The sequence below is a fragment of the Manis pentadactyla genome, chromosome 13 (genome assembly GCF_030020395.1).
Source record: "Manis pentadactyla isolate mManPen7 chromosome 13, mManPen7.hap1, whole genome shotgun sequence".
Taxonomy (NCBI): Eukaryota; Metazoa; Chordata; class Mammalia; order Pholidota; family Manidae; genus Manis; species Manis pentadactyla.
In genome coordinates, this window is record NC_080031.1 from 10,394,740 (window position 1) to 10,408,164 (window position 13,425).

A 13,425-nucleotide genomic window follows, 5' to 3' on the forward strand; every position below is an offset into this window, starting at 1 on the left:
GAAGCTTACTGCATAGTGTTTAAACCTAGAAAGGGGATTGTTTTATAGTGTTTGGGGAACCTGCTCTCTCTGTGAAACACTGGCATTTAAAGGAGGCACATCCCTGGCCAATGGGGGATGTAAAACAGGAGTAAAAAGAGATGATCATCTCTGTTCTGGATGCAGAGCATATAATAAATGGCAGATAGGAAATCCTTCAAAAAAAACACCTTCAGTGGTCCAATATAACCCTAATGTTACTTTTCTAAATCATTTTCACAATTGTTCATTTTTTTCCAAGATGAAAAACAAACTTCATAATGACCATGGGAAAAAAAGACATATTTAATGTTGTTTTTAATCAGGTAAAAGAGGAAAAAGAAGAAACTGCGGGAACAGTGAAAAAGAAAGTTGTACCATTAAAAACCTGGAAACAAATTGAGATAAGCTTCAAATTTCCTACAACATATTAAAAAGAGATTACATGAAGGCTTAAGCCTAAATTGCTGTAATGAACAGAACACACCAGTTCTATAATTACCTCCACAGTGACAATGTTTCTGATCAAAATATTCTCCTACTCAGGGTATTTCGCAGAGCAAGTTTAACATCTTTATTCCTCAAGCTGTAGATTAAGGGGTTCATCATTGGGACCACATTGGTATAAAAGACAGAAGAGATTTTTCCCACATCCATAGAACCAGCAGAAGAAGGTTGGAGATACATAAATGCACCTGATCCAAAGAACAAAGAAACAGCAATGATGTGGGAGCTGCAGGTGCTGAAGGCTTTGGACCTGCTCTCAGTAGAGCTGATGCGGAATATGCTTGGAAGGATGAAACCGTAGGAGACAAAGGTGGTGACCCAGGGCACAACAATGTTGATGCTCCCCACAATGAACACCACCAGCTCATTGATATAGGTGCTCTTACAGGACACCTGTAGTAGAGGGAGGATATCACACAAATAATGGTTGATGGTGTTGGCATCACAGAAGGTTAGTCTCAGCAGGCATCCAGTGTGGGCCATGGAACCAGAAAAGGCCATCAAGTATGAACCAAGCATAAGGGTGGAACACACTTTAGGGGACATGGCAACATTATACAAAAGTGGGTTGCAGATGGCCACATAGCGATCATAGGCCATTGATGCCAGCACATAGCATTCAGAAATACCAAAGAAACAGAAAAAAAAGAACTGGGTCATGCACCCCACATATGAGATTACATTTTTCTCTGATAAGAAATTCATCAACATTTTTGGGGTAAATACTGAAGAATAGCAGAAGTCTATAAAAGACAAGTTAAAGAGGAAAAAGTACATGGGGGTGTGCAGGTATGAATTCTGCCCAATTAGAATGATCAAACCCAAATTACCCAACTCAGTGAGCACATACATTACTAGAAACAGGAAGAAAAGGGGCAGCTGGAGATCTGGTTTGTCTGTTAATCCCAACAGAATAAATTCAGCAATGAAAGAGCCATTTCCAGGAGCCATTCTTTTCCAAAGTAACCTGTGAGCACAGGAATAAAAGGTTAAATTAATGGATAACCAGCTCTTCCCATAATATTTCTTCTTACAAGAAGACATACAGTCTTGGAATATCTGAGAATAACCCAATCTGAACCTGTAAAATGTGCATTTACCAGTATCATGATACTAAGTGACACTAACTCTCCCTTTTTAGAGCCTTTCCTAAAAATGTAACAAGGGATCACAAAATGAGACTGCACAGGGAAGGCCAGTGCTGCCCTATGCAAACATGGCTGCTGAGAAAAGCAAGGGAGAAGGGATGCGGAAGGATACGCCAGGACGGATTGTCCTTCTCTCATCTCACCACATCCTCATTCACTTGAACCCTCTCCTCACCAGTAAAATTGGAGTCAGAGACTCTAATATCCAGGTGCTGCCCTATAATGGAGTTCAGACTTGTTGGTAGAGGAAACCAAGAACACGGCTTCTAATCTAACACTGATGGATCAGCACCTAGGAGAGGTTAAGCTACTGCCTATGTCAAAGTGAAAGCCATAAATACAGAAGAGCAGGAGGTCCTTGCATAGAGAGGGATCTTCCTAAGATACTGCACCTCCTGAGTCCCTTAATGTCTCTGAATATTCACTAGCCCTGCCTCAAACAGGTTCTTCTTCCAGTTTTACTTGAATCTCAGAACTGCACATAATGAGAAAGAAAGTGGGATATCATAGGTCTCTGCATACCCATCTCACAACAACAGGGACATTCATGTAAATGGAACTCAACAAGTCACCCTCCTCACACCAGAAAACCTCAGTGCTTCCTTATCATCCTCATTATTCAGTCCTGTGGTCCTGGAAGGGCAAGTTCAGGCTCTGAGACTTTGGTTTTTTGATCCTAAGAGGATGTTACAGATTTCATCTCAGATGTGCCTTGGAATTCTTTTTGAACTAGAGGCTACAATTTCAGAATAAGTCTTTAGGTCTTCTTAAACAGCAGAAAAAAGTAAGGTCTTAATTACTATCACATTTGCCACTTGTTAAGATACAGATGACTGAATGTGGATTTAATGATATAATGCATCTGGTTATAAACAGGTTAGATGCTTGCTTAGTCTCTTTCCCAAGGGAATAAGGGAAAATGGAAATAAGAGGATTGTATATTACACCCCGGGTCATGGATCTGTCTTTACGTCCTTAGTGACTCAATATTTACTCATTTTTTCAATTACTGTAGGGATTGCCCATCTCCCAATACAGAGTCAATACTGCACTCCCATCTCCCTGCCATCATCATCTCAGAAGGGAAATGTATGTTATTCTTTCTTTCTTCCCAGATCCTAAATGGAACATTTTCTGCAAGGGTTCTGATTCCAGGATTTTTTGCTTCTTTACCTGAAATTTTTCAAGATGCATTACAGCACTGCACTTGTCTCTCTCCTGTAATTTGAGCTATAGTCACATTTATGTACATTATGTATCCAGAACTTATTCATAGTGCATGGAGGAAACTTCATATACCTTTACCAATATCTCCTGCTTCCGCCTACCCCCAGATTCTGGAAACCACATTCTACTCACTGCTACTATGAGTTTGATGATTATAGAATAATCATTTAAAAGAGATCACACAGTATTTGTCTCTTTGTATCTGTCTTATTTCACTTATCATAATGTTCTTCAAGTTCATCCCATGGACACAAATGGCAGAAGACAGTTTTTATTTTTAAGGCTCAATAATCCATTTTTTATCTATAACACAATTTTCTTATTCATTCATCTGTTGACAGACAATTTGTTTCTATATCTTGGCTATTGTGAAAAATGCTTCAGTGAACAATGGAGTACAAATATCTCTGAGAAACAGATTTTATTTCTGCAGGATATACACCCAGATTGGGATTACTGGATGAAAAAGTAGTTCTTCTATTTTACTATTTTTATGTATCTCTATATTTTTCTCCATAATGGCTGTAACAATTTTACATTACCACCAACACTACAAGTGTTCACTTTTCTCTACAATCAGAACAACACGTGCTATCTCTTGCCTTTATTTCAAGAACATTTTATAATTCTCAGTTTACATGTCTTTCACCTCTTTGGTTGAGTTTATTCCTAAGAATTTTTATTTACTATTGCAAGTGAAATTGCTCTCTTAATTTCCTTTTGGAGAGCTCATTGTCTGTTATAAAAATGTGACAGATTTTTGTACATTGATATTGTGTGATGCTACCTTACAAAGTTCCTTTTTTAGTTTTAGTAGTTTTTGGTAGATTCTTTACAGTTTCAGATCATGTTCATGCAAGCAGAAGTAATATGTCATCATCTTTTGTGATTTGGAGAACTTTTTTTCCTTTTATCTGTCCTAATTCCTCTGGCTAGAAGTTCTAGTGGTATATTCAATAAAAGTGATAAGAGTGGGAATCTAGCCCTGTTGCTGATCTTAGGGGAAACTTTTTTTTTTGTACTGTATGTTAGATGTGTATTTTCCTACATGGCCTTTAGTACTGAAGTATATTGATGTTATATTCATTTTGCTAAGTGTTTTATCATGAAAAAGGGTTGAATTTTGTTAAATGATTTTTCTGCTTCTATTTAGATGATCCTATGACTTTATCTTTCTCTCTATTAAGGTAATATATCTCATGATTTCCTTATGTTGAACCATCCTTGTATCCCTGAGATAAATCCCAGCTGATCATGGTTTATGATTGCACCATTGGATTCATTTTCCTAGTATTTTGTTGAAAATGTTTACATCTATATTCATCACAAGCAAGGGCTGTAGTTTTCTTTTCTTGTAGTGTCTTTGTCTAGTTTTGCTACCAGAATAATGCTGGCCTAATAAAATGTATTATAAGGGTTCCCTTGTCTTCTGTTTTTTGGAAGAGTATAAGAAAAGTTGGTATTGTTTCTTCTTGGAATGTTTTACCTGTTGGGAGGTTTTGATTACAGATTCAGTCTCTTTATTTGTTAATGTGTTTTTATGCTTTCTAATTATTCAGTTTAGTCGGTTGTGTATTTCTAGAAACTGATCCATTTGTTCTAAGTTATTCTAGGTATTGTCATATAATGTTCAGAATAGTCTATTCTGATCCCTCTGATTTCTGAGTCATCTACTCTATTACCTCCTCTTTCATCACTTATTTTACTTAGTGGGATCTTCTCCCTTTTTTACTTAGTCTAGCTAGGCAGTTTTCAATTTTGATACTTTTCAAAAACATTTACTCTAGATTTGTTACTTTCTCTATTTTCTCTATTTGACTTATTTTTGCTCTTGTTATTTGCTGTCCACATTAACTTTGGTTTAGTCTTTTTTTGCTGTTGTTCCTTGATGTATAAAGTTAGGATTTTTTATTTGAGATCTTTCTTCATGTTTAATATACCTATTTACCACCATAACTTTCCCTTTAGAAGTGCTTTGATCCATCCTGTAAGTTTTGAAACGCTATATTTTCATTTTCACCAGTACCAAGATACTTTTAGACTCAGTTTGGTTTCTTTTTTGACCTAGTGCTTCTTTAGGATTATATAACTTACTTTCCATATATTTGTTAATATTCCCTTTTTTTTTTTTTACTATTAGTGATATCTAGTGGCTTTCCACTGTGGTCCAAAAGATACTTGCAAGGATTTTATCTTCTTAAATTTGTTAAGCCTTGTTTTGGGACCTAATATGCAATCTATCCTTGGTAATGTTCCACATGTTCTTGAGAAGAATGTATATGAGTGAAAAGTTCTCTTATGCCTGTTTGGTCCCTTTGGTCTGTAGATACGGGTAAGTCAGCAGCTCTTTCCTGGTTTTCTGTCTGGATGTTCTCTCCATTGTTGAAAGAGGGGTAGTAAGTTCCCTATTACTGCATTGTTATAAATTTCTCCCTTGAAATATCTCTATATTTGCTTTGTATATATAGGTGTTCTGGTGTGGGTATGCATGGATTTATAATTATTATGTCTTCCTGTAGAATATAATTTGTCTATATATAATAATCTTCTATGTATATTTTTGACAGATTTTGACTTAAAGACTATTTTTTCCTGATATAATAGCCATACCTACTTTCTTTTGGTTACAATTTCCATGAATTATTTTTTCCTTTGCATGACATTCAGCTTATATGTGTCCTTAAATCTTAGGCAACTCTATCTAGACATTGCACTCATGGACTCTGAGTAACTCCATCAGCTAGGGTCACTGGTGAAGATGAAACTGTCATCAGTGATGAATTCCAATGAATTTCTACTCTCCTTTTCCCTACTGGGAGAAGTCACAGCTGAGGGGATTCTTCTTGGAGTCAGCTCTGTTATATGTACATAGGTATTGGCTACACCTAGACATAGGACATGAAGTGCATGCAGTGATGGCATGCCAGGGCACGTGGTTCATGTGGTTGTGGGAGGGAATGTTGTTAGGGGTGCAGCCACTCAAATTTGGGATGTACGTGGGGTGGCTCTCCATCTAGGGAACCACAGTGGTATGGACTCCAAGCAGCCCAGTCACCTATGGTCAGCCTCTGCAAAGGCCATCCAGGTTCTTGGTGGTGAAAGCTATTGTTGTTGGATGTGGCAGTGGGGGTCGCTGATCCTCAGTAGCAAAGGCTGCTAGAGTCCTCCTGCGTGCCTCGTCTACCACGGGTCCCCTCTTGCCACCAAGGTATGCTTGCCTGAGGGCTGGGTGGATATAGGTCAAATGTTCCCTGTGCTTTTCTCCACAGCCATACTCAGTTTCTGTCCTCCACAGGTTTGATGTAGCTTTATAATTGTACTCCAGAGCTCTCCCAGAGCTATTTTCACGCATGGTTAGTTGTTAAGTCATTGTTTTTGTGGGGAGATGAGGGCTGAAATCTCCTAGGCTACCATTTGTCAATGTCACTCTCAATTCAGAGTTATACATGATGAGGAGTCATAAAGAAATATTTCTTCAGAGTTGAAGATTTTGAGCACATGGTTATGTACTCTCTAAGGTGTTGAGCATGTTAAATGGTATGTGAATCATATCAATAAATATATTTCCAGGAAAAATACTAAATGCCAGAAACCAAAATAAAAATGGGAGTCACAAAATATTTTGAAGTGAAAATGTAAAACAACTTGTAGTAAATGTGCATTACAGTTAAGTAGAGCTGTGGTTATTTGCTCCACTTAAGCATCTATCTTGGAAAGAAATGTCTCAAGTTAAAGACTTAAAATTCTTTGTTATGAAAGTAGAACAAAACCACCATCAAATTAAACCCCCAAAAAACCCAGAAAATTTTAATGGTAAAGATAAGGGCAAAGCAATACAATAAAGAAACAGAATAATAATATATATACCTTCATCCAAAAGCTGCATTTCGGAGATCAACAATATGATCCTCTGCTAGCCACACTGGTCAGGCAAAAAAGGCAAATGACACAACCCAACCAACATTACGAATATGACAGGACATTCCTACCTATGCTAAAAATCTTAAAAGGAAACTTAGGGAATATTATTAATGAATGTATACCTAATAAATTTGACAACTAATGCAATGGAGAAATTCACTGAAAGACACAAATTGCCTGCCAAGAGTGAATAGGAGTTCCAATTTCTCCACATTCTTACCAATACTTGTTTATTTTTATTCCCTTGATAGAAACCATCCTAATGGGTGAGCAATATCTCACTGTAGCTTTGATTTACATTTCAGCAATAATCAGTGAAACTGTGAATCACTTCTTGTGCTTATTACCCATTTGTACATCTGCTTTGGAGACAAGCCCATTGTACATTTTTCAATCTGGTTATGTGTTCTATTTTTGTTGAGTTTAAAGGGTTTTCTACATATTCTGGCTATTAATTGCTGTCCACTATATAATTTGCAAATATAGTCTCCCATTCTTAGGTTGCATTCTTATTTTAATTATTGTATTTTGATACACAAAATGTTCTTAATTTTCCTTAAGTTCAGTTTGTGTGGTTTTTTTCTTTGATGCTTGTGCCTTTGGTGTCATATCCAAGAATTCATTGTCAAGTCCAAGATTGTGAATCTTACCTCTTATGTTTTCTTCTAACAGTTTTATACATTTAGAACTTTGATCCATGTTTATTAGGTTTTTTGTATACATTGTTAGGTAAGGGTCCAAATTCACTGTTTTCCGTGTGGATATCCAATTAATTATGTACATAGTTTGTACATAATTCTACAACACCATTTGTACAAAACACTATCCTTACCCCATTGAAATTATGTGGCATCCTTATCAAAAGTCATCTGATCATATGTGCAAGAGCTTATATGTGGGCTTTCTAATTTTTCCACTGGTCTCTATGTTTTTTTATGCCAGTAGCTTTGATTACTATAACTTTGTACTAAGTTTTGTAACCAGAAAGAGTGAGTCCTGCTGCTTTATTTATTTTTCAAGATTGTTTGGGGTTTCAGGGTCCCTTGATTTTAAATATGAATTTCAACAGAAGTTTTTCTATTTCTGTAAAAAAAATAACAAGCCTTTGGAATTTTGATATAAATTGCATTGAAACTGTAGATCACTTTGGGTAGTACTGACATCTTTAAAATATTAACTGTTCTTTAATTTTTATTGAAAGTTATTTAAATTTCGTTAAAATATTCATGGACTTGGTTTCAATTTATTTACATCGTTTTTATTTTCTTTCAGAAATATTTCTTAGTTTTCACTTTACAAGGCTTTTACCATTTGACGCTGTTGCAAATGGAATTTTCTTAATTTCCTTATAGAATTGTTCATTGTCAGTGTATAGAAATGCAAGTGAGTTTTGTGTGTTGACTTTATATCCTGCAACATTAGTGAGTTCATTTTTAGTTCTAACAATATTTTTGGCATCTCTAGAATTTTCTACACATAAAACCATATCATTTCTGACTATAGATAATTACACCTCTTCTTTTCTAATTTTTATTTCTGTTACTTTCCTAATTCTCTGCCTAGACATTCCAGTGCTATGTTGAATAGAACTGCTGAGTGTTAGCATCCTGGTCTTATCCCTGGATCTTTGAGAAAAAGCTTTCAGGTTTGTCCATTAAGTTTCACTTTCATAATAGGGTTATCAAATATGGCTTTTATCCTGTTGAATACTTTGCTTCTATTCCTAGTTTGTTAAGAATGTATACCTAGGAAGGATCCTGAATTTGGTCCAATACCTTTTCTGAATCAGTTGACATGATTGTATGTTTTCCCCTCATTTTATTAATGTGTATTGTATTGACAAGTTTTAATCTGTTGAACTTTCCATGCATTCCAGGAGTAAATCCCACTTTGTTATAGTGTATAATCCTTTAAATTTGCAGGTAAATGTGATTTGCTAGTATTTTGTTGAGGTTATTTGTCTGAATGATCATTAGGGATATTGATCTAGAATCCTCTCTTGCAGTGTCTCTACATAGCTTTAGTAGCACGGTAATGGTGACTTCAAACAATGATCCAGGAAGTGTGCTGTCCTTCCATTGTTTTGGAAAAGTGTGAGAAGGACTGGTATTATTGGTAGTTCTTTAAATATTTGGTAGAATTGAGCAGTGAAGCCTTTAGGTCCTGTGTTTTTCATTACTGGGAGGGAGATTTTTGATTACTGATTGAATCTCCTTAACTAGTTATATATCTATTCAGATTTACTATTTCTTCATGATTTAAACATGGTAGATTTTGCATTTCAAGGTATTTATAAATTTCATCTGTTATACAGTTTGTTTGCTTATAATTGCTCAAAGCACTTTCTTATAACTCTTATTTCAGGAGAATTAACAGTTACATCCTCAGGTTCATTTCTGGTTTTCCTTTTTCTGTATTTTAAAAAACTTTCATTATGGAAAATGTCATACATATAGACGAGTTGAAAGCATATTACAATTTACTGCCCTGAACCCATCATAAAATTTCAAAAATTGTCAACTCTTAACTAATTGTATCATGTCTACCACACTTAATCCCTCTCCTCAATTGTGTTATTTTGGAGCAAATCCAAGATATCATATTTTAATATGTACTTCCAAAAGATAAATATTTATTAAAATGATATCACAACCCTACTTTACTCCCAAATTAAACAATAACATCGTAACACTATCAAATGTCCTATTTGCATCAGAATTTCCCTGATTGTGGGGCTAGAAGTTTAACATAGGCCTACACTAAAAGTATGAAGTACAGATGTGTGATAAGATTAGTGGATATACTTGGTCCACTCTGAAAATCTTTCCTTGCAGCATCCTTTTGTCATAAATTCTTCAATAGAAATTCATTCAAATGTTGGCCATCACTCCCTTGGATCCTCACATGCAAGTAACTGTTGTAGTTCCATTCTGCATTTAACATGCTTTATAGGTTTTAAAAGTAAAGGAAATAAGGAAAAGGTATCACATAACCTTTCACCTCAGTCCCTCCAACAACTTATGAATATCTATTATGGTTAGAGGAGGTGACAGTTACAGAGAGCAAAGTAGAGAAGGGATAAATCTTTCCTGAGAAGAAATGAGGTAGATATTTTTTCTCCTAAACAGGAAATGATATGTTCATGATCAATTTGTTCTTGTCAACAATATCTTGTTTTGACATCATTAATTTGAGCCTTCTTTTTTTCTTAGTCCATGTAGGTCAAGGTTTTCCAAGTTTGTGAATTATTCCAAAGAACCATCTTGTGGTTTTACTGATTTCAGAATTGTTTTTCTATCCACAATTTTATTTGTCTCTGCCTTAGTCTTTATATCCTTTCTCTGATAGATTGAGGTTAGTTTGCTCTTATTTTCCTACTTCTTTACATTTTAAGATAATGTTGTTTACTTAAGATATTTCCTCTTCTTTTATGTAAGCTTATACAGCTACAAAATTCCAGCTTACCACTGCTTTTGCAACATCCCATAAGCCTTGGTGGGTTGTGGTTTTGTTTTCATTAATCTTTAAGTGTTTTCTAAATTTCCTTGTGATCTCTTCTTTGATGCATTGGTTTATTTTAGATTGTGTTTTTGAATTTCCACAAATTTTTGCTTTTTCTAATTTTCCTTGTTATTGATTTCTATCTGTCTTTATCCCATTGGAGTCAGAGGAAATACCTTATATGACATTTCTATTTTTAAATCTACTGAGATTTAATTTGTGTCCTAATATATGATCTCTCCTACAAAATATCCCAGATGCACTTGAGGAAATGTGTATCCTGCTGTTTGGGGGTAGATGCTTTGTATGTGTCTAATAAATTTATTTGCTTTATTATGTAATTCAATTCTTCTATTTCCTTCCTTATCTTATGTCTGGTGTGTTATCTGTGTTTTAAGAATGGGTTATTAAGTTCTCCAATTATTAGAACTTTCCATTTTTCAGGCCAATTCTATCTGTTTTTGCTTCATACGTTTTTTTCAAAAGATCCTATAGATTTACCTCATTTTTTAATTAAGGGGTATCAATGATATACATTTTTATGATGGTTTCACATATACAACACAGTGGTTTCAACATTCACCCATATTATCTAGACCTCAACCCCTCCATGGTAGTTAATGTCTACCAATGTAGTAAGATGTTAGAAAGTCATTAATTGTCTACTCCACCCTGTACTGCCTTCCCCATGACCTACATATATTGTATTGTGAGTGCTAATTATAATGTCCCTAAATCCCCTTCTCCCTCCCCACCCACAACCCCCAATCTCTACTTTGGTAACCACTAGTCCATTCTCAGTATCTGTGAGTCTACTGCTATCTTTTTCCTTTTGTTTTGCTTTGTTGTTATACTCCACAAATGAGTGAAATCATTTAGTATTTGTCTTTCTCCAACCAGCTTATTTCACTGAGCAGAGTACCCTCTAGATCTATCCATGTTGTTGTGAATAGTAGGATTTATTTTCTTTTTATGGCTGAATAATATTCCATTATATATATGTATCACATCTTATTTATCTATTCATCTATGAATGGACACTTAGGTTGCTTCCATATCTTAGCTATTGTAAATACTGCCATTATAAACATAGGGGTGCATATGACTTTTTGAATCAGGGATCTTGTTTCCTTTAGGTAAATTCCTAGGAGTGACACTACTGGGTCAAATGGTATTTCTATTTTTAGTTTTTTGAGAAGCCTCCATACTGCTTTCCACAATGGGTAAAACAATTTACATTCCCACCAGCAGTGTAGGATGGTTCTCCTTTCTCCACATCCTCACCAACATTTGTTGTTTCTTTTCTTTTGGATATAGACCATCCTAACCGGTGTGAGGTGATATTTGCATTTCCCTGATGATTAGTGATGTGGAGCATCTTTCATTGTACCTGTTGGCCAGCTGAATTTCTTCTTTGAGGAAATATCTGTTCAGATAATCCACCTATTTTTTAATTGAGTTACTTGTTTTTTGGGTGTTGAGACACGTGAGTTCTTTATGTATTTTGTATGTCAACCCCTTATCAGATAAATCATTTACGAATATAATCTGTCCTACTGTAGGATGACATTTTGTTCTGCTGATAGTGTCCTTTGCTGAACAGAAGCTTTTTAGTTTGATGTAGTCTTATTTGTTCATTTTTTATGTTGCTTCCCTTGACTGAGGAGATATATTCAGGAAAAAGTTGCTCATGTTTATATTCAAGAGATTTTTATGTTTTCTTCTATGAGTTTTATAGTTTCATGACTTACATTCAGGTCTTTATTCCATTTTGAGTTTAGATTTGTGTACAGAGTTAGACAATAATCCAGTTTCATTCTCTTACATGTAGCTGTCCAGTTGTCCCATAACCCATTGTTAAATAGGCTGTCTTTTCCCCACTGTATATTCATGGCTCCTTTATTGTATATTAATTGGCCAAATATGCTTTGGTTTATATCTGGGCTCTCTATTCTATTCTATAGGTATGTTCTTGTGCCAGTACCAACCTGTTTTGATTACTGTGGCCTTGTAGTAGAGCTTGAAGTCAGGGAGCATAATTCCCCCAGCTTTGTTCTTCTTTCTCAGGATTGCTTTGGCTATTCAGGGTCTTTAGGGGTTCCATTTGAATTTTGCCTTAAGCAATCTAAAGATTCAGCTCAATCCCTATCAAAATACCAACAGCATTCTTCAACAAACTAGAACAAATAGTGCTGCATATCTTTTTGATGGTGTTTGACTAAAAATCTAAATTCAAAAGCCATGTTTTTATCTTTTCATTGTATAGCTTCTAAAGATTTACTAATGCTTATTTATTTGAATAAAATAATATACTCTATTTTAAGATGTTTAAAAATCTGATGAATCTCTGTATTTATTTAAAACTCCCAAATAAATCCAATATACAAAAAAAAAAAATCTGAAATTACTAAATCATGAAGACACCATGCTGAAACTCAAGTAAACCAGCTTCACACACTAGACTCCTGTAACTCACTATGACCACAGTTGGCCCCATACCTAATGCACAGCCACTAATTTGCTAAAATAATATTAGATGATTATCTATGAATTAACAAACCAATACTACACCCTTAAAGATCTTATACATCAGTAAGATATACAGATTATTCTAGGTAGAGAAGTCCAGAACCGTCTCCAGTTAGATGCTAGGACTCATCAATCAAATATTCATTCACTGAAGCCCACTCACCTTAAAAATGAAACTTGTTAATACATATGGATTATGACTGATGGGTTTGAGGTTAGACAGCAATGCTAGTTTTGAAATATAAGCATGTCAATCTGTTTTATTCATAAATGTATATATATATAAATATGGATGTAAATGTATATATGTTTGTATATGCATTACATATACATGTATATATATATGACTTACACTTGGACATGTCAGAACATGAGTGGCTGTTCAACTCTCCACAAGGGTCAGGACTATATCTAGCTGGCCCAAAATAATCAGGGCAGATATCTGTCCCCAGGGTATCTAACACAGCAAGTCTTCTATATGCCAAGATTGGCCGAGAATAGTAGCTTTCCTTCCGGGACAGACAAGATGAGTTTCTGCAGCCCGTCAGATCAGCTCCACTAACCATTCTCACTG

The 13,425-nt window shown here is 35.2% G+C and overlaps 1 protein-coding gene across 1 annotated transcript; it reads right to left on the bottom strand.

Moving 5' to 3' along the window:
• Nucleotides 1–543: 543 nt before the first annotated feature.
• On the bottom strand, nt 544–1,485 carry LOC118934601 (olfactory receptor 8B3-like). Its single transcript, XM_036930223.2, has one exon. It carries the CDS (start codon nt 1,474–1,476, stop codon nt 544–546), a length of 933 nt encoding a protein of 310 aa, XP_036786118.2. The 5' UTR covers nt 1,477–1,485.
• Between the last annotated feature and the right edge of the window lie 11,940 nt (nt 1,486–13,425).

What these genes read in the sequence shown, in the direction of transcription:
- LOC118934601 (XM_036930223.2), bottom strand. Translation starts at nt 1,476, where the DNA reads ATGGCTCCTGGAAATGGCTCTTTCATTGCTGAATTTATTCTGTTGGGA.